Source organism: Chaetodon auriga, chromosome 10 (genome assembly GCF_051107435.1).
Source record: "Chaetodon auriga isolate fChaAug3 chromosome 10, fChaAug3.hap1, whole genome shotgun sequence".
Taxonomy (NCBI): domain Eukaryota; kingdom Metazoa; phylum Chordata; class Actinopteri; order Chaetodontiformes; family Chaetodontidae; genus Chaetodon; species Chaetodon auriga.
In genome coordinates, this window is record NC_135083.1 from 2529146 (window position 1) to 2554723 (window position 25578).

Genomic DNA, 25578 nt, shown 5'->3' on the forward strand with positions numbered 1-25578 from the left:
ATGATGTTATCTGAGAGCATGAGATCTTCTAAGACGTACAAATAGCTCGTAGCGACATTATATCAGTATTTAATGATCCTGTAAATAATTTGCTTTCTAACGCACGTCTTTGCTTCCGCCCTTTGAGAACAGAAGGAAGTCTGAGATGAGTATGTCGGTAACTTTGCAGACACTTCTCATCTGCTGCCATTGACCGTCCGACCGCACTGCTGACAGCACAGTTCAAGTCAGTGTTTAACAGAGCTCAGTAATTAAATTCAGTCCTGCCTCAGCTGTCCCTTCCAGGAGGCTCGGCTGAACTGCATTTCCTTTAATGAGATGTGAGTATCAGCTGCTCTGCCTCTCAGGTTCAGCTCTTCTGTGCTGCTCTTCTACAACATTTTACATGCAAACCGTCATTTCGAACATGCACCTTCCTATAAATGTGCTTGCAATTGCAGTAGTCTAATTTCTGCATGAGCACCAACGTCACCTTTGCACAGAAGTCAGAGCAATGTACGAGGACGGACCTAGAAATATTTCTCCAACGTTTCCAGGTCTGAATTAAAGGCCATCACATGCATGTAAAGGCTTCAGCAGGACAAAATAAATAAGTTCAAATTTAGTTTTTCTCTTTACAGCCCCCAAAAAAAGGAAGTTTTAAAAGCCATCACTGATGCAGTGTGTTCTTCTTTCAGAAAGCACTTCAAACCAAGTATAGTGCAAGCATTGTGGCTCTTCCTGTAAACGTCCTGTCCCGTCTGAAAAAAGGGAAAATGATCAGACGCGACGTGTGACTGCCACAGAGCCGCTCCTTTAATCCAGAGATCAGTGAGCAGGGTTATTTATGGCATGACGGGGAGCACCTTTGCTGAAGTTTCTAAAAGTCTGTAACTGTGGGAAAGTTTGACTCGGCATCGCAGTCTCTGTCTCTCTGTCTCGCTGTTCATCTCAGTCTCTGATTGGCTGCCTGATAACACCTGATGGATGACAGCAGCCTCATTCGCAGATTGAAATGGAGCTGTTTCATTTTTCTTCTCAAAGCTGCTTATCGGTTTCTTCTGAATGGATCCAGCTGGGTCCTTCGTCCTTATACACTGTGTGTGTATGTGTGCACGCATGTGTGTGTGTGTGTGTGGGTCTTTGTTGCCGTAGATCATCTCTCTCACATATTTTAGTGTAGGACACACACAAACACACACACACACACACACACACACACACGTATTTATAGTCTAATATTAATGGAGAAGTCTTGCAGTGGAAGAGATTTTACTCTACACATGATAAGTTGTGTGTGTGTGTGTGTGTGTGTGTGTGCGTGCGTGTTTCAAAGCACTGCATTTGCCATATAGGGTGGTGTGAGTGTGATGATGAACCTTTGTGTGTGTGTGGGAGATATGTTCGTGCTGGCAGCCTTAAACATCAAGACGAACCTCCTGTCAGAGTTGGGAGCTCGTAGATGGCAGCTCCTCTCCTAAAAAGGCCAAAAACTTCGAGGATCTCTGCTCAGTTTGACCTTAAAGGGGCGACACGTGAAGTTCATACGAACCTGAAGCAGAAAATGGCCAAAATGTGTCATCAGCCGGTAAACAGAGCCGTTAATTAACAACCTTTCTTCAGCTGCGTCTGAGATTTCTGGCTTGTAAAAATACATTTTTGGCCTTTATTCTGTTTTAGGGCAAAAAATCTCACCCGCCAGCGTTTGAACGCACCGCCTGGTCGGCTAATTCACTCAGCTGTGTTATGACAGAGGGACCGAACTGTTTATGACATGTTTAGCTAAAGTTAGGAAAGGGAAGAGTTTAGCGCAGTATTTTATGCTGCTGTTGTAATTCCTGTAAGCAATCATGATGCTTTATCTGATGCTAAAATAAAAGTGTGTCATTTGTATTTCATAAATATGGTTTTAAATCATTGGAGACTTCTAGATGTACAGGTTTTAAAGAGTGATTCCCTTTATCTGACTGTTCAGTTATTTTTAGATACCTGATGAAATGAAACAGAAGTATTTCCTGAGTTTGAGGACAGGACATAACTTTGTTTAGCCAAATTTGGATTTTCTTATCTGGAACCATTGATCTAAGCCACAAAATTCAAAGCCTATTGATGGTTCCCACAGGCTAAACCGATGATTGTAATGACCGAACAACCTTTCCTTTCAGCTCCACCCTCATCGTAAACTTTTCTAAGTAAACTCTAAAATCCTTTGCGTTCACTTTCATGTTGTTGCTGAAATGAACACTGCAGCCTTAATTGGCCTCCAGCAGGATATTTGGCTTTCAGTCCAGTTTTGAATCACAGATAATCTCATTTGAGCTTCTAAGTTATCACAGTGTTTGACAGTCAAACGTGTTGCAGTGAAGAAACGGTCAGAAACGTCATCCACTGCAGTTTATTTCACCCTAAACGGGAAAGTGTCATCATTTAACCAGAAACATGAGGCTTATCAGTTGTGAAGAGGAATCAGCTTTCATGGATGCCTTAATATTCTAAATGATTCCCTGTAAAGTGAATTTAAATGATCGTAACCTCAAAGGACTAAAAATGTCAGTGCATGTGAGGCTGAGAGTGCTGCAGTGTTAGCAGAGCGTTAGCCTTTAACTTCACCTGATAATATGACGATGTTTTAAGGTGTGCTTTGATCTGACTGCAGAGTGAACGCATCGAACAAACCTTTAACGAACAAACCTTTAATGAACAAACCTTTAACGAACAAACCTTTAACGAACAAACCTCTAACGAACAAACCTTTAGCAAACAAACCTTTAACGAACAAACCTCTAACGAACAAACCTGTTCCTTTGGAGACCGAGATGTTTCACTCAGAGTCCAGATTCATTTCATCACAAACACCGAAACCCACCTTTGAAATCCTTCTGTCTGTCTGTCTGCCTGTCTGTCTGTCTGTCTGTCTGTCTGTCTGTCTGTCTGTCTGCCTGTCTGTCTGTCTGTCTGTCTGTCTGTCTGTCTGTCTGTTCGAGGTATCGATAGCCGTGCAACAGCAAAAGATGGGGAAGAAAAGACTGCAAGTCAATGTTAACATCAATGTAAAAAACCTTTGAAATGCTCCAAACCAAGCTGACAAAAGCTAATTTCAGGCTGAATTATGAATTATGGCAAAAATGGCCGCTGACTGTGAGCATGAGGCTCAGTCTCAGTAAAAATCTCCAGGCGGGAAAACGCTGTTAAAGCTGGAAACAGTGTCTGTGTCACCGTCTTCTCTCCCGCGTGTCAGCGTGCACACCTGCGTTAAGCTGCTACGAGTCAGCTCACCTGAACCGGACCAGGTGTGCCAGCTGGCGTGCTGGGGGGACATCAGGTCCCCCGCCAGCCTGCAGCCATGCTCACTGCTCCCTTAGCTGCACTCTCCTGTCTGTCATTCCTCAGCGCTGTTTTACCTTTAGCACAATGCGCACTCTGACATGGACTGAGATCTCTTTAATGAGCGTGTGAGCAGAAATGAACACATCGATTTTGACATTTTCTCTGAATATGTTATACATGCATGATTTGTGGCATAGTTAGTCCTGTTTTATTTCATTTTCTGTTATTCTACCCCCAACACATCATTATGCTCATGGTGAAACCAGCAGAATAATCACTACAAGTGTGCTTCACAAGTCCACATTATACAGAAGATTTGCATGTTTTAAAGGGCTGCCTGTTGGAATGAAACTTCTCTGTGGGCGAAGTGATGAAGGAGGTCACATGTCTTCATGTGAGGTGGATTAAAACGTTTGAAGAAGAAGAAGAAGGGGAAGGTGAGAGTCTGTACTGGTGTTTCCAGTTGATTTTTCACAGCATATCAAAAGAGAGGATATGAATGTTGCTGCAAAGCCACAATCAGAGCAGCCTTGAGTTATCTGTGAAACATTGTTGTTGTCACAGATGAAGATTGAATTTGTTCTCTCAGATCTGTCGTTTCATCTTCACTGAGTTTGAGCAATGAGCAGACCAACAAATGTCCTGTCTGCGCATGTGACACTGCTACAAGCAGGAATTTTCACCCTGTTTTCATGCTTGAGCTGACAGGCTCATTTAGCTCACTGCCAACTGACTAGCCAATCAGCATTGCCCACTGACCATCCTATCAGAGGAAGCCAAACAAACAACAGTTTCCCGTGTTGACTCTAGCGTATGCCAGAAGGAAAACATATGCTAGCAACTTTTGCCCCCTGATTGGACAGTTGGGCTTCCTCTGATTGGATGATCAATGGGCAATGCTGATTGGCTAGCCACTTGGCAGTGTGCTAATTGGCTTACCCCTTTTTACTGCTCGTAACTAGCACAGAAAGCTGCAGCCAGACGGCCAACACGCTCCAGCAGAGGACATCTTGTTACTCCAGTTCTTTCTGCCTTCCAGTTTCCTGTCCAGTTGATTTTGCTGCTGGTTTTTAGAGGTTTGCACGCTCAGGTTTTTGTTTGCCTGTGGACTGATTTCTGATCGAGAAGCTCCAGCAGCTCTCCCTGCTGTTCCCAGATCTGTCAGTGACCATCCTTAAAGCCCATCCTATCCGCACACGTCTCCTCTCTGCTGCTGCTGTTCTCTTTGTTCAATGGAAATGAATCGATTTGTAACGCTGTTTTGAGGATTTCTGCTCATAAATAAGTTAATGCTGAAAAATGGTGGAACACAAAGAGGGAAAACAGCAATTATGCTTTTTATATTTATGCTGATGCTTAACAGAGAGAAAATCACCAACAGAAACAGTGAATGATTTCCCAGATGCCCTCACATTGCACACTATTTTTCAGTTAAATCGAGTAATATGTAGCTAGCAGGGGAACGGGAGGTCTGGCGGTAGGATATTGATCCAGTCTCAGCCTGTAGCGACGGTTTAATCCTATAATCATTTTTATTAGTCTACTCTACAGCTGAGCTACGTCTGCACTCCTGCTCTCCTGCTTTTCTCTTTCTCTTCTCTTTGCACGTCTCCTCTTATTTGTCTCTTTTTCTCTCCTCATTTGTTTCATTCACGTTTCTCATTCCTCATTCAATCTGCTGTAAGCTCGTCTCTTTATCGTTTTCATGTAATTTTCTCATCGTATTCTCATTGTTGTCTCATTGTCATCCTCTTCTTTTCATTCCTTCATCATGTCATTAATTCTCATCTCCATTTCATTTTAATGTTATTCTCATTTTCGCTTCATTCTCATCTGATTCTCTTCATTCATGTGATTCTCATCCTCTTAATTTCATCCCTTTTCACTCAAAGCGTCTTCATGTAATTGTCATTTCATCTCCATTTCTTTCTCATTCACTAAGTCGTCCTCATCTGTCCCTTGTCCATCCCACACCTCCCTCTGTTTCCTCAATGTCTCCTCCCTCTTTCTTTTAACTTCCACACTCTCTCTCTTCACCTCTTTCATTTCATTCTCATCACATTCTTTTCATTCACCCCTCATTCTCATTCCCATGTTTTTTCATCTTCACCTCTTTCACCTTCATTTCATTCTAACTGTACTTTCTCCTCTCCATCTATGTTGTACTCCCCATCATCTCCTGTCTTTTCCCTTTGTGTGTATACACAGTTTGTTGGGACCATCCTTTAGCTCTTTCTTTATCATCTCTGTTCTGACGAGACCGCTAGCTGTGCAACAAATTGACATTCAGGGATAATAAAGGTTCCCTGTACTCCACCTCTATTCCCCTCCTCTCCCGCCTGTCTCCTCTAAACAAACAGAGGATGGAGCAGCTTCATAACCTGACAGCTGCAGGGTAAGTCACGCCACGCCGCTCTCAGTAATTGGGGTCAAAAGCCTTGCCCAAGGACACAGTGGCAGGAAGGAGGCTATAATCAGCAGCCACCCTGCTGTCACTAATAGCCATGATGACCAATCCATCCAAAAGACTTGTCGGAAATGTGTCAACGTGTGTTTGCAGGCTGCACGTCTGTGCTCTGTGCTGCAGCGTTCAGCTCAGTTACATAAAACTTCAGTTTTGTTTGTGCTCCTGCAGGCGTTGACTCTGAGTTTGATGATGTTTTATTCCCTCTGCTTTAGAGGAAATATTACAATCAAAAACAAGTTTGGGTTTAGTGCAGTTTGACCTGTGCAGACTTACTGGTGGATGCATTTGGAACAATCCTCAGTATTGCACAAACACAGGTGGGGTGGACCGTGTGAGGGTGTAGGAGCCGGTATGAGATCGAGCCAAGAGTTATTGGATGAGAGGAAACGAGCAGAAGGAATAAACAAACATGACGATGATCTCAAGCAAACAGAAGGATCGCTGCTCGGTTATGTAAACACTGTTATGCAAAGTCATGGATTATGATGGACTTTCACTCTGTCGTTGATGAAGTGGAACAGCTTGATTTGCGATTATGTGTCAAAGTTCACCCCTTCATGTATTGTCTTTGCTGTTTTCTGCATCCTCAAGGCGACAGTATGTAAACTTTAATGAAAGAGTAATTACAAAAGCAAACAGATATGCTAATGTAATCCATTATAGTAACGCTGCACAATTAAAGCCGCCGCGCCTCATCATCTGTGATGGCGTGGTGCATCTTTTTATGGGCTGCTTATTGTAAAAGCAGCGATACATACAGTGAAATGAGGTAATGTGTCACATATCATTACTTTGGTTTGATGATGAGGATTGAGATGTGATTGTTGCTGAATTATTTTCAGAGAGAGATTATTCAAAGAAAGCATGATTATATGTTTCATATCATTGTGGTTTACATACACACATCAGCATCAGCACCAGTCCTTTCTCCTGCTGGAATCCAAGGTCAGCCCTTTGCAGCATTAGCTTACAGTGGATGTCACAATAGAGCACATGCAGTACTTCCACTCATGCGATGTGATAAATCACCCCTGTTTCTATATTTATCTCCTATTTCATTTTTCCCTGCGCAATATTATCATTCTGTGGAGGCGACATTATTGTGTCCTGCCACTTCCTGCTGGGTCAGATGCTTGTAGAGAAATTAATGTTTCTGTGTTTCATCCTCTCCAGAATGTTGAAAAGAATGAACTGTTTTCTTGTTGGTGCGCGAAAAGGATGAGGAAGAATTTTCAGTGTGGATTTGAATTCATGCCGCACCAGCATGAACTGCAGGTGAAGTCAAAGAAAACAGTTAAGATGGAGTTGTTTTGGTCTTGTTTTGACCATTGTACCAAGTTCTGATGAGGGTTTTGACTCGTGCATTTTAATGAAATGAAACTTTATTTTTACTTTAACTAGTAAACACACAAGTCCCTGTCGCAGGGATATTTTGAAGGAGTTTATTTGTAGATTGCAGTATCAGGTTCATTTTATCAAGGCCAGAGTGGAAAAGAGGAAGGGAGAAAATGTGTGAGGTGTTTTGATGCTCAGCACAGGGTGAACTGTGCGGGTTGGACAGGAGGCACAAACAGGTTGGAGGTTCATTAAAATGAGGCCAGTGAAAACAAGCGACAACGTGCTGATGCAGGAATGATGTGGCAGAAATGTTAATAAGCGATTTGAATTATCTTCCCTCATGAAATCCCTGCAGCCATCTGAAGGCAGCACAACGCGTATGTTGATAAATTTGAGGCCTCTGATTGGACATGTGGCGCACCAGTGTAATTACGCACAGCCGGCATTGTGTTTACATTTAATACATTGTGCAAATGACGGCGGGCTGCTACAGAATAACCACACACCTCTACACACATCAGACATGTCTGTTATATCTGGTGTTTCTGACCGTCTGTGCAGGAGACGTCAGATTACAGCGGCTCATTAACTCACAGCCTCTTTTTTTACTTTTACAGCGGTTCGTGTTTTATTCTTGAAATGCATCAGGGTGCAAACGCTGCTGAGCAACAGTTTAAGATCTGATGTAACCTTTTGAAATACAGTAATGTCTGCTGATTTGTGGTGCTGTGTGCTCACTGGTTTTTGTTCCACTTCAAGCAGCCCTGCAGTGTTGAGCTGCTGCACATTCATGCACCTGCACGGCTCCTGAAGCTCATGTTTGGGTTGATGAAGGGGATTCGTTTTCCCAGCAGAATGTGTGTTTAGCTTCCTCGAAGAGTCTTTCCTGCCAAATCAAACCATTGGCTTCAAATGGTCAAATCTTTGACAAACGTGTCTCTGATTGAACTGACTGTATGCAGGCTGCACGACGTACGAGGCAATGCAGCTAAAGATCGGACAGTGACTTTAAAATGAGTCTGACAGAGATGACAGAGATTAATTCTGCATCAAACTAGCAGAATTTCAATGGACCTGATCCTCCGTTCTGCAGGATTTATGCTGACGAACAGGCTTTGAGTTGTGTGTTCAGATCATCTGCAGTGAAGAGGCTTTGAGGGGAAACCGTCTAAAACAAGCAGCGATAAAGTGCCGTGGAAGAAAACTTCAACAAAAGAGCCGTTCACCCTGAGAAACACCATTTTTACTGTGTGTGTGTGTGTGTGTGTGTGTGTGTGTGTGTGTGTTTAATAGAGTTTGGTGCCCCCTCGCCTTCTGACACAACCGGATAAAACTTTTATGACAAGTGCTGTATTGCCTAAGGAAAGACACAAACACACACACACACACACACACACACACACACACACACACACACAGAATAAACTTAGACTTGTTTAAAATTGAACTTTGAAACACACACACACACACACACACACACACACACACCTGACAGCCAAGATGCAGTGGAGTGAGATGACACACACACGTGTCACATACAGGACAAAGCGTTGGTATGTTCTGTCACTTTATTCACACACACACACATTAAGAAGTAGGTCCACAGTCAGTGTGTCGGCTTGAAACAGCTGCCGGAAAACGAGGACGAGTCTGAAACCTGAATTAAATCCTGAACTGGTGAATTTCACCCGTCTGAACCCTCCGACACCAAACAGACGGGAACTTTTATCATCGTGTGCAGGATTTTTCACTGTTAGCAGAAAACAGACCTGAAGCAAAACATGTGTCCAAATCCAGGAGAGACAAGCATGAACCAGGATGACAGAAACGATTCAGACCCTGTGACCTGCACAGCATGATCTCAACCCTCAACAGACTGAAAGGCCCAGACCACATCAGCCTTTATTTTGAAATTCACCTGGGCTCTGCTTTAAAGAGTTGTTGATCTGATTTATCATTGATTGTCAATCCCACAGTTGTCAAACATGATAGCAGACTAGAGAGCAGGGAACTCGATTCATTTGACTTCTAGAAAGTTTCATGTGGATCATCTGGTTTTCATCAGTGTGGTCTGCGTCACAGAGGCTGCTTCTCCTGAGCTCCATCCAGATTTTATTCTGAAAAGGAGAACAAGTTAACACAAGCAGTTTAAACTCTACAGAGAGCTGTAAAAGAAGCAGATAGCTAATAGTGGTCTTAGTGAGCTGCTTTTATGGGGCAAGTGTAAGACCAGGTAGCAAAAAAATGTCTTAAATGTGCCTATAAAACCTCCCGCTCACAGTTATACTGATCACCTCCGAGTCAGGACAATATGCAGCATTAAGAGCTGCAAGGTTTTCATGCAAGAGCAGGTAAACAAGGACAAACAGAGCTCATGTCCAGCTCTGCTACTGTAGGACTCATTTATCAGCCAGGAGCTAAAGAAGCTAACGCAGCTGGAAGCCTCACAGAAACACTTTATATGTGGATGAGTCTGCATACAAACAGAGATAACAGTGATTTCACTGACACTGATGCACCATGGTGAGGGAATCACTCAACTTTAGCTGTGGGATCATATTGCACTTTATTTTCTTTATCATTTCTCATATAGAAAGTTTGTTTCCTAGTGGAGAACTGAGGTATTTAATCTCTAAAATATCAACATCAGGCATCAGGATGTTGGACCTGAGGCCGCTGTTTAACTGAGGCAACACGCTTTCATGCGTTCAGGTGGGAGGGCAGCAGAACCCAATCACAGCAAGACCACAGCCATTGTCCTCAGAAAGAAAATGGAAGATACAGGGAGAGGAGATCAAAGAAAAGGGAGGAATTAAGTGTGAGACGGTGAGGAAAGGTGAAAGGAGGAAGGAAAAAAGAGGAGAATGCTGTTTCGCTCTGATTGAAAGAGGAGAGAAGGGGTTAGCACTCAGAGAGATGAAAAGAAGACATGAAAACAGTCCAGAGAGCAGAGACAGGCCAACTAGACAAAGTTATTTTCCACAGAGGATAAAGGTAATGATAGAAAGTGAAAATCATAAAGAGCAGGAGTGGCCGAGAGAGTAGATCTGAGAGAAGAGGAGAGCAAAATGGAACAGCAGACAAGACAAAAAGCTGATGAACAGAGAGAGGTTTAAGCAAAATGAACGAGAGGAGAAAATAATAGGTCTGAACCAGAGGTGAGGGGAAAAGCAGCGAGAAAAATACAGACGACCGGAGCTGGAAGAAAAGAAAAAATAAAGGGTAGGCAAAACGCAATGGAGGGGAAAGAAGTGATAAATGAGAGGAACGAAAGCAGAGGAGGAGAATCATCAAGTGTGAAATGGAAACCAGGAAAGGACACAGATCCCTGGTTATATAAGAAAGAAAGAAAGAAAGAAAGAAAGAAAGAAAGAAAGAAAGGGAGGGTCAGAACTGATGACAAAGATAGTGTGGAGAGAAAAGATGGTGGAAAAAGAAAGCAAAGACATGAAAGGTTGACGTTAAACAGGAGAATCAAGATAGAACGTGAAAAACAAAAGAAAGAAAAAACAAAGAAGAAAAAAGACATGAACGCATCACCGCGGACGCCACTTCCTGATCTTTAGATACAGATCTTACATGAAGTTCAGTACATGCAGTAGAAGTACGTGGAAGGTGGTGTACTCGATAGGAATGTTTAATCCTGATTCTAAGACGTTTGGGAGGCTGTGTATCGTGTATCTGTGTAACGTCCTGTCAGTGTCACGATGACGTCTCTGTGAAATCTGAAGTCACGTGTTTGAAAGCTTAGTCTTTGGTAGCTCCTCTTCAGAGATGACAGAGCTGACCTGCGGTCTGCTGCTGTGTTTTATTGACGCTGAACGTCCATCAGAGGAGCTGACGACAGCTCCTGCCTGCTGCTGCCAAGAGGGGTTCGGTTCCTGGGAGCAGAACTGTGACGGATGATGTCCTTTCTTACATTTAACCTACTGTTCGGCCAGGGCGCAGGTGAAAAGAAGCAACTGGAGACATCAAGTGTCACAGAGGTAGAAGCTGGCTGCTGCCCTCCACAGAGGGGTTTGTTAATGCCACAGCTGCACAAAGACGGGAGAACGCAGCAGGAGGAACGAAAAATCAGTTCAGTTTGCATAACTAACAGGAAATTAATGATGAAGACAAATGAAATACAACGAAACCAAAGAGGGTGGAAGCCTGGCTGACTGCCACCAGCTGTCTTTGTAGCCAGAGCAGGTGAGCTGCATCTCCCTGATGACCCAGCTCCGCCCACCAGGCGCCTGCTCAGAGGCCTCACTGCAGAACATGATGAGAGGATCTCATCTAAGAGAACTATGAGCTAAACGTTCTTTACCATAGCAGCAAAACATTATCACAGTCTCCTTCCTCCAGCATGATGATGTGAACTTGTGTGACACGAATCCTTGAACTAATGAAGGTTAATCTGAGCTCATCGAGGACACGATTTCATTGCATGCTTTGAACAATATGGCAGCACTGGTTTGTATAAAACCAGAGGGAAGTAAAAGTCATCCATTGACATTTCACAAGGTGAGCTATTTCAAAATAGTCATTGAGTGATTGCTGCTAACAGCTGTCATGTGATGGCAGTTTGACCTTTCAGCATGCAGCGTCCAGCGCTGCAGAAAAGCTTTAATGGAGCAGCAGTAAATCCACCTACCAGACATCAGCTCCTCAGAGGGATGAGAGCTGAGCTATTGAATGCTCTTTATCAAAAGGCTGAAAAGCATGTTCAGTGTGCACGCATCAAAACATGTTTACATGTTCGTTTGTCTGTTGTTATGTGGGAATGTGTGTGCGTGAGCGACGTGGGTAAGCCGGAAAAAGTGCCACTTATGAGGACACAGCATGTTTCCAGAGAACTGAATCCTGTGGAAAAGCATTGGAAAATATGATTTACATACAGTTTATGATTAACAAGTGTAAAATATTAAATGTGTTCAGAGGTATTTATGTGTCTGTGGATCGGGGATTCTACGTAATGAATCAAAGCGTCAGCAGAAATGTCAGCTGTGTTTGAAGTTAGAGGCGAAAAGACGGCGAGGAAGCAGCTTCGTCCAGATGTGAAGGGACGGATGAAATGAGGGCGTGGCCACCTCTGCTTTTCTTTCTACTCATAACACCTGGACAGGCTTAAAGTCCGCGGTCCTCATGGGACATTGAAACTTTGCTGGCTGGTCCATTTGCCCTCTGACCCCCATGAGGAGGGTCTATTTCCCTGCGGGGTCAGTTTTATGTTCATTGGTGTTGTTTCCCTTTCCCTGCCTCATTTCTCCCTCTCTCTCCCACCAGAGAGTCATTTACAGCAATTTTTATAAAACACATAAACTTCACAGCCCTATCAAGCAGGTTATTACTATTCCCGCCCTTTCACACAGACTTTTACTGTGTTTTTGATCAATGGCTGAAGTGTGGCAGTAATGGAGTCGGCATCGCGGCTTCCATTTTTACCGCGGACACCCACACACTGTAAATCATGTGCACTCGTGGCCCTGCGAGATGCAGCAGATAAAAGCAGCCACCAAATGGAATAATAGATCAACTTTTTCTTTCAACAACTCCTATTCCCATTTGTTTGATGTGGCTTTATCTCCACTGTTTATGCAGGCCGCTCTGCAGTGTATGTGTATGTGTAGGTGTGCCCGGCCTTATCTCCATGGTGCAAACGCAGCTGGAGGTTCAATTCAGAACAAAAACACGACATTTATGTTTCTTTTACAGCAAGAGGCAAGAATGTGAACGTACTGGTAAATCTGGTGGAGGAGAAATGAGATAAAAATCCCACTAAATGTGTAGAAAACAACATCTCTGCAGCTTTATGTTCACGTGGCGTCCCTTTTCTTAAAAAGTGAGAGAAAAACAGGCAATAATTAATTTGAAGTGGTGCTCTCGACGTTAAAAACACAGTCGTTGGTGCAGGATAATTATTATAATCAGAGTAACGAGAAGGCACACAGATGCAAATCCTCCGACATCCTGCCGCACTTTCAAGCCTCGCTGCTGTCCCTTAAATGTTAAATCAGAGTGATTTCCTGGACTTGCAAACGGCCTCAGGACGACAGAAAAATCAAATCTTTAATCTCCGCTCACTTCAGAGTTATGATTAATACATGAGACTCATCTAATGGCAGAAATCCCAGAACCAGATCACCTCGAAAATGGAAATAATCGTTGTTTGGACCGTTTGCTGTGTCTGGATTGTCAGAAAATAAGTGTGCACGGGACATTTTTCCTTCTTGTCCTCCCTCTTCACGCTCTGTCGCTTCACCAGGCTGACGAAGCAAGAAGGTATTAAACTGCTGCTGTCGGCAGTTCAGCACTTCATGCTTCTTGAGTTCGAATGTCAGGTTTTTGAGGACACGCAGAAACAGCTGTGTGCTTAATTTGACGATTTTACAATTTCACTTTTGATTAAATCGGAAAATTGAAAAAAAAAGTTTAAGATTGTAGCGTCTTATAACTGTCAGAGGACAACTCTCACATATTTTAACATTAGCATTCAGCAGATTTGTTTATAGACATGCTAGCACCACATCCGTCCACACGTCTCTGCTGCTCCAGACTAAAATATCTCAGCTAATCCCACTGGACTTTGGTAATTTCTCATTTTAACCTGTCCGTTGTGACTGGAGGATGAATCCCAATGACTTTTGTGATCACCTGACTTTTCCTGTAGCGCCACCATCAGGTCAAAGATTTCATAACTTCATGACCCTTTGATCCTGTGACTGACCACACAGTTAATGTTTGTGGTTTTCTGTGAAATGTCTCACTAAATTTTGGGTGGATTTCTGTCAGATTTGGCGCACACGTTCATGCTCTTCACGTTTAACTAATAACTCGGTGACTCCATAACTTTTCATCTTGTGCCATCATCAGGTAAAAAATTCAGTTTGGCCAACACCGCAGTCAGAATGAGGGTTCATGTATTTTAAAGATAATTTTTTTTTTTTTTTTTTTTAGTGGTCACTTTCTATCTTCTCTTCAATCTGTGAGTCATTGCTTCCTCCAGTCCAAACTCTGCACCTGAGTGTCATTTGGACAAACGAGGTGAATTGATTGAGTTTTATCTGGAGGTGCACTGCGATGCTGTTTTCTGTTGAGATTGGGACTTTTTCTATTCATTTCAAGGTGTATTTAAAATGATGAGGTTTGTAATATGACTGTATCTCCACTGCATCTCTTAATGTAATGTATTATTAAAGACCTTCACCGGCTGTTCAAAGTCCACCTGCTTCTTCTACAACTCTCATTCATTTTCCATTTTACCTTTTTATCTCTCTGTAGGTTCACACACATTTGTCTTCCTGTCTTCTTCCTCCCACCGTGTCCTCATCATACTTTCATACTCTGTCTCCTTTGTACCTCTATCTGCTATAAAAGTAGATGTTTTTTCTTTCCTCGATCCTGTGTGACTGTTCTTCTGTTATTAGTATCACTGCCTGACCTGCATTACTGATTAGCAGTTTTGATGAACGATTGGTATTCAGATATCAGTCACATTGTTCCCTGTAGTGTACGAAGTAGGTTTTATCCTGGTTCAATTGCACAGTGTGCAAAAAAAAAAACAAGGTATATTTTTGGGAATAGCCACTTTTAATGTCCAGACTCATTGGGCCTATCTTAGCACAAAGACTGGAAGCAGGGGAAACTGCTAGGTCATGTTTTAACTTGAGAGCTACCGATTGAGTCTTTGGTCCATCCAGGAGCCACCTGAGCTTTGTTCAGTATCTGCTGTGCAAGAAACAGTGATCATACGATTGATCATATTTTTTCACCTTAAGAGAGAAAGATTAGCAGTTTCTCCTACCTCCAGTGTATTTAAACACATCCTGTAACTACTCTGTCACTGTTCTGGACTGGACAGTCTACTGTAATATTTTTCTTACCTGATATGTACCTTTCTTTTTCTAATACATCCAGGCGTGGAGTGCATCGTGGTTTTACCTGAACCAAGGAGTCACTGGGATCCTGTCTTCGGCACCTGCGTCTTCCTCTTCTCCTTCCTCATCCCTGTGGCTATCATCAGCATCTGTTACAGCTTGATGGTCAAGCGCCTGCGCAGTGTTCGCATCCTGTCCGGCTCCAAAGAAAAGGACCGCAACCTGCGGCGCATCACCAGGATGGTCCTGGTGGTGGTAGCAGCGTTTGTCGTCTGTTGGACCCCTATCCAGATCATGGTCCTGGCTCAGTCGCTGGGCTTCAACCTGAGCAGCTTGTTCACACTGGTCCTGATGCACTTCTGCATTGCGCTGGGCTACGTCAACAGCAGCCTGAATCCTGTGCTCTACGCCTTCCTGGATGAGAACTTCAAGCGCTGCTTCCGCGAGTTCTGCCACCCATCGCCATTCCGCCTTGATACACAGCCGTCCGGCAGGATGAGGAGCATCGCTAGGGAGGTCGCAGCGGCCTATAGCTGCAAGGCCGGAGATGGTGACGGGCACGGGGGAGGGACGCCTAATCCAGCATGACTAGGCGTGGAGCTCCCTTTGGTGGGGGTTGACCCCCAGCAGAGGAGAGAGACCCAGGGGACAGGGAACTCCAACACAGAATTGACTCAGATTACAGCACTCTAGCGGCACGAACCCCCCCGCCCCCCAACTAGAAGACTGGCCTGGGGTGGGGGGGACGGAGATGAGGAGGATGGGGTTGAAAGGAAAAGAATTTAGGAACAAGGATACCATAAGGTAACCCATAAGGTGCTTATATGGATGGGGGGTAATGGGATGAATTGGAAGCTTGAGTGAGAAGGGTGGTGCTCATCCAGGTAGCAGATGGTACAAGATGGGGGAGCAGCGCAAACTATTATGGATCCAAGATCTTGGAATGCTTGTGGCCCTGACTCCACTGTGACAGATATGGAGCTACAGACGTGAGGAAACCTCAGTCCGACTTCAAGCATCCAACCATCTTGAAGTGGACTTAAACACAAAAGAGGGCGCAGCATTGTCGGGTATTTACTGCAGCACCAAAAACATCAGCCTTACTAACAATCTGCCAACTGAGGCTGGTACCCAGTTGATGCATCTGTGGAAAGATGCCGACTTTGTACCTGGGTATGACAAGGCAGCCGTTGGGGCTACACATTTGAAGAGAACATATAAACAGCACAGGATTAGAGAAGAAGATGTAGATACCAAAACCTCTGAAGCCACCATGCAGTACTTTGGCCATTTTAGAAAGAACCAACATTGGAAGGATCGTGGCTGTCTGGAGAAAGACCATGGACTGAAGACTTGCCAAGGAAGAGTAGAGCTTTCTTGAAGCATGAAATGGAGGATAAACACTTTCACTACAGTTTATTATGTCTTCATATAACTGTTGATATTTCATACTTTGGTCACGAGTGGGAAGCAGTGGACGAAACGTCCCTTGATCTCCTCAATGCCTGGTCCTTATTGTAATGGTTTCTCTAAAAATGGGTCTAGTTAATGGTAATGTGCTGCTGAGCCTTCATCAGGACACACAAAGCGTAATGTGATATTTGGGTTTGTAGACAGGAAGTTGGATGTAATATCTGCAGACAATATCTGGCATGAGGAGAAGAACAATGTGCAACAAGCTACTTTTGAACAATACTTCTTAAACTGTGTCTATGGACCCAGAATGGGTCACATGAATGTTATTTCTTGTAGGAGCAACATTTCTCAATGTGTCCTGAAACTAAATAAGTCTGAGAAATCCAGTCCTGAAACAAGTTTCTCAGAGTTTTTGTGATTTTTGAAAACTTTCTACAGTCACCTGTGGGGTGTTGGAAATTTAGAGTTTGGGTTGGGGGGCAGGAGCTGGTGAGATTGTAACCTGAAAGAACAGCAAAAACTCAAACAGAGAGTCAGGAACCTTTATTCCTTTTCTTCTTCTGGCTGTGTTTTAAGACACAAACTGAGTGACAGTGCCTGCCTGTGGTAGGTCCGCACATTAGCCTGTATCCAATGGTAGATGTCAAATTTGCAGCTAGGACTTGAAAAGTTTGCCATAATCTTTTATATTACCTGGGCTAAAATAATGTATTCATAAGCTGTTTCAAACAGGAGACATATATGATGACTTTCTAGACGCCTAAATGGAATCGTTTGTCAGAAAACAGTTCATTTATTAGTGGTCACGAAGTTGTTCTTAATTGGAATAAAGGCTGAAAAACAACCATCATATCGAAACATGCAGACCAGATGGTATTTACAGCACATCTGTGATTGTGACTTTGAACCAGATGTCTCTTGTTGAACTTTTCGAGACAATATGTGTTTAAAAATACTCTAAATTATCCAAATATGGTAGCAGAGTCGCACAGTATGCCTCGTCAGTTAGCAAAAAGCTTGCTGATAGCAGGAGAAAGACAAACACAGTTTGTATCATTTGGATTTCTTCGATCACTTAGTCCTAGTTTTGATTGTCCAGAACTAAAAGTGTGTTTAAAAGCAGATTTAAGACAACTTTCTCATAAATTATGAGGCATTTTCTTACATATTTTTTGTCTAGTTGAAAGATCAGATCAACAAAAATATAGATATTCAGTACCTTTTCACGACCAAGGTCAATGTTGGAACTTCCTTCTATAACATTAGCTGATTTTACTGATTGGGGTCATCAAAAACATTCTTGTACCTCCTGCAAAAACACCCCTCTGCTCCTTTTGTAAAATTATTTCCCTGCAGTGATTACAGTGTCACCACTGTCTTTGGCAAAGCTTGCACACACTACCTCTGGCCTGGTCCCATCTGATTCTTATACATTTATGTATTCCACACAATCTTTTGATACCAACAACTGAATCTAGCATTGCAACGAGCACCTAAGGATTTTTTCAAGATCCATTGCAGGGATATAATTAGCATACTTGCCAGTCAATGATACAGTTGCAGGTTAACTTGAAGACAGTACCATCTGAGTAATCCTGTGGAAATATTCAAACCGTGCTTGCAGCTTTTGTTTGAATTTCCCATCACACCAACCAGGCTAATCAGGCCTTCTGGATCATAGCGAAGTGAACATGACAAAGGCAATCTAATCACAGCTGTTTTGAAAGTGACACATCTGGATGTGCTGTTTCTCCCAGGTCTGTAGCTGCCGTCAGGTTTGGGGAATCAGAGGTGAAACTGATGGGGTTCGGGTTTGAGATATTTACACCGGGCGGGGTTGGGCGGGGGTGTTATCAATGAGTCATTTTGACTCCCAGCACCACAGTGGCAAAGCAGGAGGAAGGGGTCACCGTGCTCTGACCCCACTCCAAGGGACAAAGGGGCTCTCTCTCTCTCTTCTTCGTGTCTTAAAGTGGAAATTAACTCTGAAACAGAAACCACATCGGCTATTTTCCTGGACAGTTTTGGATCCTCAAAACATTCGATGCAGCATTTCGACATTTGGACATCTTCTGGGACACCTTGTTCAGACTGCAGGCAAATCAGATTTGTTTCTCAAATCAGATCTTAAAGTACGACTGTCCCGTCTGTCATTTCCAACTGATTGGATCAGATTTGACACATTTCAGGCCTCTTCCAAAACGTGGCTTGGATCCGATTTGAAAAAATTGCCTTCCGTGTGGTTTTCTGCTGCAAAGACTTTCAAACATGAATCTGGACACGATCTGGATAAAACAGATTTGGTCTGGCAGTCTGAACGAGGCCTTAAGTGACACTTTAACTGACCAAAATGATGAATTGAGAGTATTTGTGCCGTTCCAGTTGTATTTGTAGTAGTTTGTATTTATTCTGATGACAAACCAAACAATTCCCACATTATTTTTTTCTGGCACTGCTCATAAAAAAACAAACTAATCTCACTTTTTACTTTTGGATATTAAAATATTGAAATATGAGTTAGAAGCAGACAGGAAAGAAGATAAAGTTTCAGTGAGGATTTAACCTGTGGATTCTGTTTGAGGGTTGGTGTCCCCTTTAATTTTCTATTTGTGTCTCTTCATAGGATTTTGATTGTTTGACGTCTTTCAAACATTTTTTCTTTTTAGTTATCATAATTTCGGGATAGCAGGTTGACAACATTTGCTGTCACAGAGGGTTGTGATTTGCTGTCAATATGTATGTATATGTATATGTTTTTCAGTGGAGTTATATCTGTACAAACCAATTTGTTTGCTGTACTTTCTCTTTGCAGCGTGTGAATCTGTTCATTTTCCTAATTTTGTCTTCTTTTGTTTGAGAGGAACAATTCTATGAACTTACATTGCCTTAAATATCAAGTGAAGTCTGTTACTGAAGCTCGCTCTCTGGCTGGATAAAACGTGTTCTAGTTTCACTGGTGCTTCGCTGTTAGTTTATACTAGTCCAGATCTGTATTCATAAAGCCTCTGAGGACGGGACTCATCAGAGGTGGAAATGTTTCTTCCTTCCTCTTCCCTAAAATTTGTGCAGTCTGAATATTAATCACCTCAATTCTTAAAGTACTTTTGTGGCGGGAAAAAATTGGGCGGGAAAGTCACACCTGCCAAAATGTAAACTGAGATGATGGACGTGGAAGGAGACAAAGTGAGGATTATACCATGGCCACAGAACACACTCCTTTCCGATTGGCTGGCAGGTGTGGACACATCAAACAGTTCGGCCACAGTCAGTACCCAACATATCTTAAAGTGTACACATCCAATGCAACATCTCTTTCGAAAATGGGACGATGATTTCCACACAGCTCTCTACTGTCTGCAAACATACCTTCACTATCAATATTTTTGCAAGGGCCACTAATTAACAACATTTCCTCATTGTGTTCGTGCAAAAGCTAATTTGGTTGACACCACGTATCCTTCACACATTTGCTTTGGCTAATTAGTTGTATATAAAGGTAACGTTAATGAAACAGGGCTCCTGTGCTAATTGGCCTTTGTATAAACTCAGTAGCACACTCTTCTGTGTCCTCAGACTGGAGTACTGATGACTTCATGTTGTACATTTGGGAGCCCATCGTTATGATGTGGCTGCCTCTTGTAACGTGGTGATTTCAGTAGTATCTTCAGTAAAGTGAGCGCACCTTTACACTGACAACAGCAGCAAACACATGCTATTCTTAGGAACTGTTGTTAAAGTACGTCAGATAACTGAGGAAACACTAAATCCAGCTCTGAACGTCACAGATGCTACAGATGTTGTGTTCTACTGTTAATGATTTTCTAATGGATCTCATAGCTCATCACGTAGGTCACATAAGAAGAAGTTTAGTTTGTTGTTGCCCTTTTGACAATCACTTCAATCACAAAAACAGCTTGAAAATCCTGATGGCAACTTTAATACAGCTCCATTTTACTTTATTTAGTCTCCCATGCCATGAGCATGATAATGCACCCCGAGGTGTTCTGATATAGAAAATAATGCACAAATTCTTAAAAGTGAAGTGGATTCATTTGCAAATCACCAGCAGTGGGCTGGGAGTGAAACTGGGAGCTTGGGTGCTGTGTACGGTGGCTGATAAGGGCAAACCCGCTGCAAAAGCCCCAAACATTTCCATGTGGAGAAACGTGCTGCAGCTGCAGAGACGATGCCAATTTAAACACGCAAATGGAAATCCAAAACAAATACAACGACGGAAACGTGCTGCAAATGAAGAAACTTGCCTCAGAAAGCCAAAACAAATACAGTGAAATACAAAGTTTCAAACACAAAAACTCTGAAAAACAAACACAAGAGAGAAACGCTGCCTTCCCAGACAACGCCATAGAAAGAGCTCCAGGCCTCTAGGGGGAGCTCAACAGCTTTTTGTCCGGGGAGAGACCAGACCAGAGACTGTTTTTTTTTTTTGACGTGGCTGGAGGTGAAGGTGCATCGTTTCTTTTAACATATTTGTTTTGGCTTCCTGCAGCACTTTTTTCTCATTTGCAGCACTTTTCCAGCATTGTGAAAGTTTAAATTGTTCAAAGAGATGGTACACAGTTTTCCATATGTAGTCTGGCTTTGTGAGGCTGATATGAAGCCATCAGTTCTTGAGAATGATTTTTAACAGGAGTGTGATTGGAGCTCTACAATTTTGCCACATCTCTGGTATCCTGGACGAGGACGTCTGTCAGTTCTGCTCTGAGATAGCTTTATGAATACTGGTCGTCCTTTGTACAACCTAGCAGACTTTGTGTAGGAAAAATGGCCGGAGCATCAAAGACACTTGCTTCGACATGATTCACCTTTATGAAGATGTGCTATAACGCAGCTGTGAGGCTCTTTGTGCTTAAGTATCACTGTTAAATTGAAGACGCAACCATATTTTGTATTACTGTTTGGTGTTTTTTGTAGCATAAAACTACATAAAGACGACTCTGAGATGGTGAAATCCTTCTGTTTAACAATGCAGAGTAAGCATAATTATACTGTCTGTTAGCTCTGTATAAACATTATGTTTGAATATTACGCATATGTAAAAGTATAAGACATGATTCTGATCATCATTTCACTTCTGACCTCTTTCTCTTGTGATTCTTGGTGTATAAATAAAAACTATTTCTCGCCAACCGTAACGGTAAGTATTGTTACCTCCGTGCATTCGAGCGCAGGGAGATTCCTTTCATTCGTTTACATTTTACAGACCACATGAATGTCAAATGAAAAACCTGTTGAAAATCCAAATCTACATAGGAAGAAAAAAACGTGTGATGTTCTTGTTATTACTATTATTGCTATCAAAAGAGAAAACCAGTGTCGCATTAGTGTTTTTTGCTGTGCGGGAGATGTCTGGTATGTATCAGTGTATTACTTGTGGACTGCATTTTGCTCACTGCCTGAGTCATGAAATGAAACAGTTCTTAGGGCTCAAAAGTTAAAGAAATTTTAATTTGACAAGAGTTGTCGCTGCCGATGCTCCACCTCTTAAACCTCATGTCACCTGTCACCGAATCCGGCCACACAACATGGCTGCGATCACAGCGCTTGAAGTTGCTTCTGCACTTCTTTTGTCATTTCAGGGGTTGGGATTAAGTCAAAGCATCAGCTAAATGCTAAAACGTGACGAACTTCTAACTGTTTAAATATTAACTGATGCTGTCAAGTCACAGTTTGAACTGATTTGAATACTGGTCGTGATTGGTTGGCGTCACACGACAGAGCTGTTTGTATCACATGACTCTGGCTGTAGCTACATAAACGTCCTGTTCTGCAGGTGGCAGACTGGGCTACCATGCTAGCTGGCTTGTTGTCAATGCATAGAGACTTTTTGCTGAAGCTTGAACTTTAAATTGTATATTTTTCTCTGCATATGAAATGAATAAATAAATGATGGCCATGTTCGACTCATTGTTTCAGTGTAAATGGGGTAAATGGGATCAGTCAGCAAATCTGGTATCAGTCCCACCGCAGGGTTCATAATGCATGCACTCAATATTTACATACAACTGTGACCAAATTATGGAAAAAGCAATCCTTATTTATTTTTTGCCTTTTACAGAAACAAACAGATGCTCCTAAACTAATAAAACACCTACTTTTACAAGAAGATTTTTCATTTGTGTATAATCAAACTGAACAATAAAGAAATCTCACAAAACAACTGAGATAAAGACCTTTTGTACAGGAGGCTTGACTGGACAAACGCTTTAGTTTGCCACAAACCCAAACTTAGCCAGTTATCTCGCTAAGTTGCCCTTTTCAGAGGCAGAACCCCGACACTGAAGCAGCTTATCGGCAATAATGGACTCCACAAATAGTCTTTTACCATCATTCCATCAAGTATTCTGAATATATTTTCACTGTGAGCATATTTTGTAGGAAAGTGGCAGAGTGGTCTGTCAGTTCGGACTGACAACTACAAAGGATGAACAGCTAACTGGAGGAGGAGGCGGAGGAGGAGGAGGAGGAGGATCCAAATCAGTCAAACCTATTTATATGTATAGACAGTGACAGACTACATCACAGAAACACATCAGACATCAATCTTAACCACAGAAGCAGAGTCCTCAGCATGCATATCCCTTCAGTCTGTCTGCAGTGCTGTCAGGATGTTTTGATTTAGTATCAATAGTTCCATGCAGCTGGCTTTCTCTTCCACACTGCACACACAAAACCATTGCAACACTGTGTTTAGCAAGTGTTTTGTGCTCTGAAATATTGTTTATCCAACATTGAAAATGGATTGACACAGAACTCAGCATTATTTCTCGTCAATAAAGGCAGCTGACGCCGATGTCAGCCATGTCAGGACAGGAATCTGCTGGAAGATTTGATTCCGTTCCAGGCTGCATTCCAACCGTGGAGAAAGGAACTGAATGGACTCTTTGCCCTGAAAACATGGCTGACAGCAGCACGCCTCACCCAGCGGATGAAGTTTACTGAGAATATATTTTGGCACTGTGGAGACTGAATGTAAGCCTGATGGGATACATCCAAACATCACTGGTTGCAGGCCTCTCGGTGCCAGCCTGCGTCATGCTCTTGACCTGTCAGCAATGAGACAGACCAACGCAAATCAGAATCAGAACAGTCCTCTGTCATCCCGAGCACTGGATCCGACAGTTAGACTTTCATTCTCAGGGGCCGTGAATCATCATCATGTGCTTCTAATACAGGCCTGTCTTTGATGGAAACATGGAGCAAACAGGTGACAAGACATAAAAAGGTACGTATTCTGTTTAACATTTGGCCTTAGTCAAGTTTTCTTGCCGCATCAAAAACAGTCTCTCGTGTGGTCTCTCTCCGGTCCAAATCAAGCTGTTCCACTTAGAGCTCCCCCTAGAGGCCCGGAGCACTTTCTATGTTGTTGTCTGGAAATGCAGCGTTTTCCTCTTGCATGTGTTCTTAGACTTTGCATCGTTTCTGTATTTGCTGCATGGTTGTTTTTTATGTATTTGTTTTGCTTCCCTGCAGCACATTTTTTCATTTGCAGCACGTTTCTGTTGTTGCTTTTGGATGTATTTCTGAATTGGCATCCTTTCTGAAGCTGCAGTAGTTTCCTGATGGAAATATTTGGGGCTTCTGCGGCACATTTGATCTTACAAAACTACTAATGAAGTGGCAGCAACAAGGCAGCTTAATACATTTTCCCAACAAGAAAAACCTTCTCACAATAATAACAGTAGCAACATGTCCAGAAGGAGCTGATGAGACAGTTTTCAATACTTTCAATACTGCAATACAGAAATACTCCATTATAAGTTAGATGCTGCAGTATACCCACCTACCACAACACCACCGCTGTGAATTCTTCATTGTGTTTGAGTATAACGAGGCACATGTTTCTCTGGGGGAAAATAATCAACTGAGAGTTTTTCATAAACAACATTTTGACCTTTCCAAATAGTTTTTCAGAGTTCCTGGTAATGGATTTCAAAGTAATTGTGAGAGGAAAAAGGTTAAAGCAATTTCCCAATGTTGCCCTTTCAGCACTGAAGGTCGTCTGTTTCCGGCTTTGGTTGCATCCTGTACTGTATTTGTTGACCAGTGGCTCCTGCTGTCGGCTGCTCTGATGAGTGTCTCCTGCAGATTTTTTGACTCAGACATGGCAACTTTCAAATCAGTCCCTTTACTGAGCCGTGAAACACTTTGGTCCAGAGCAGGATATTTCAACAATCACTCAGCAGATCAACATAAAATTTGCTGTGGATATTCATGGTTCCCTGAGGACAAATCCCAGTGATGATCATGACGCCTGTCATTTTGTTCAGCACCACTTTCGGGTCAAATTCTTCTTAATCCTTTACAGTAGCCGGACCACAATTGCTCATTTCCGTGACATTTGCTTTGGATACTCATGCTGCCCATAGGATGATCCCTTTGAGCCCCCTTTCCTTCAGCACCACCATCAGGACACAATTGCCATTTGTCCCATTTGTACTTTGAGAATATCAAACCGAAATGTGCATATTGCCATGAAATCACTCACTGTGAGGACTCTCATGCTCCCAGGGGACGAACCCTTTTGAATTTAATATTTAATGAGCTTTCCTCTGGCACCATCACAAGAAAAAAAATTATTGATTGGTTTTAATGAGCCCATGACCCTTCCTCCAACACTACTCTAAAGACATCTATGTTTTTAACTCCAGCTACTTGTCAGGCTTTGAAATGCTCACTTCTTCGCTCTGCTAACTATGCTCACACTGGACTGACTTTCTAAGGTTGTGGGTTTGATTCTGAAGTATCTTGATGACTCGAAGCCTTTTTCCCCGACCTTTGAAAAAAGGTCACCAGTATATGTTTTTAGATTAAAATCAGGCCAAATATCTCCTGAAACAGCTGGATATTCAAGTTTTTAGCAAATGTTACTCAAACAATAAGCAGAGCTCTTATTGGAAACCGTTTTTGGCTGTGAATTTGATGATCTAGTGAGTATTTACAGTGGAGCAGCAGGGCCATGTATTTTAGATGGACTTCGAGTAAACTCCAGCAGCCATGTTCAGTGTAAAAAAGAACCCTGTCAGCCAGTGAAATGATGCAGCTCATTGTTGTGTTTTTAATAGTTTTGGACAACCATTGAGTTCCAAGGCGCAGAGGAACAGCTTTACCTGCCTTTGGATACACAGACAGTATGTCATGGTGCGTTCTGCACGCAGCCCTGACCTTCAGTTC

At 42.6% G+C, this 25578-nt stretch overlaps 1 protein-coding gene across 1 annotated transcript in view; it reads left to right on the forward strand.

Moving 5' to 3' along the window:
- The window catches only part of oprl1 (opiate receptor-like 1), a 79348-nt gene extending 57045 nt beyond the window's left edge, over positions 1-22303 (forward strand). Inside the window, exon 6 of the mRNA XM_076740904.1 lies at positions 15011-22303. Coding sequence (XP_076597019.1) covers positions 15011-15558 — 548 coding nt within the window. The 3' untranslated portion in view covers positions 15559-22303. The remainder of the gene's footprint in view (positions 1-15010) is intronic.
- Positions 22304-25578: the final 3275 nt, after the last annotated feature.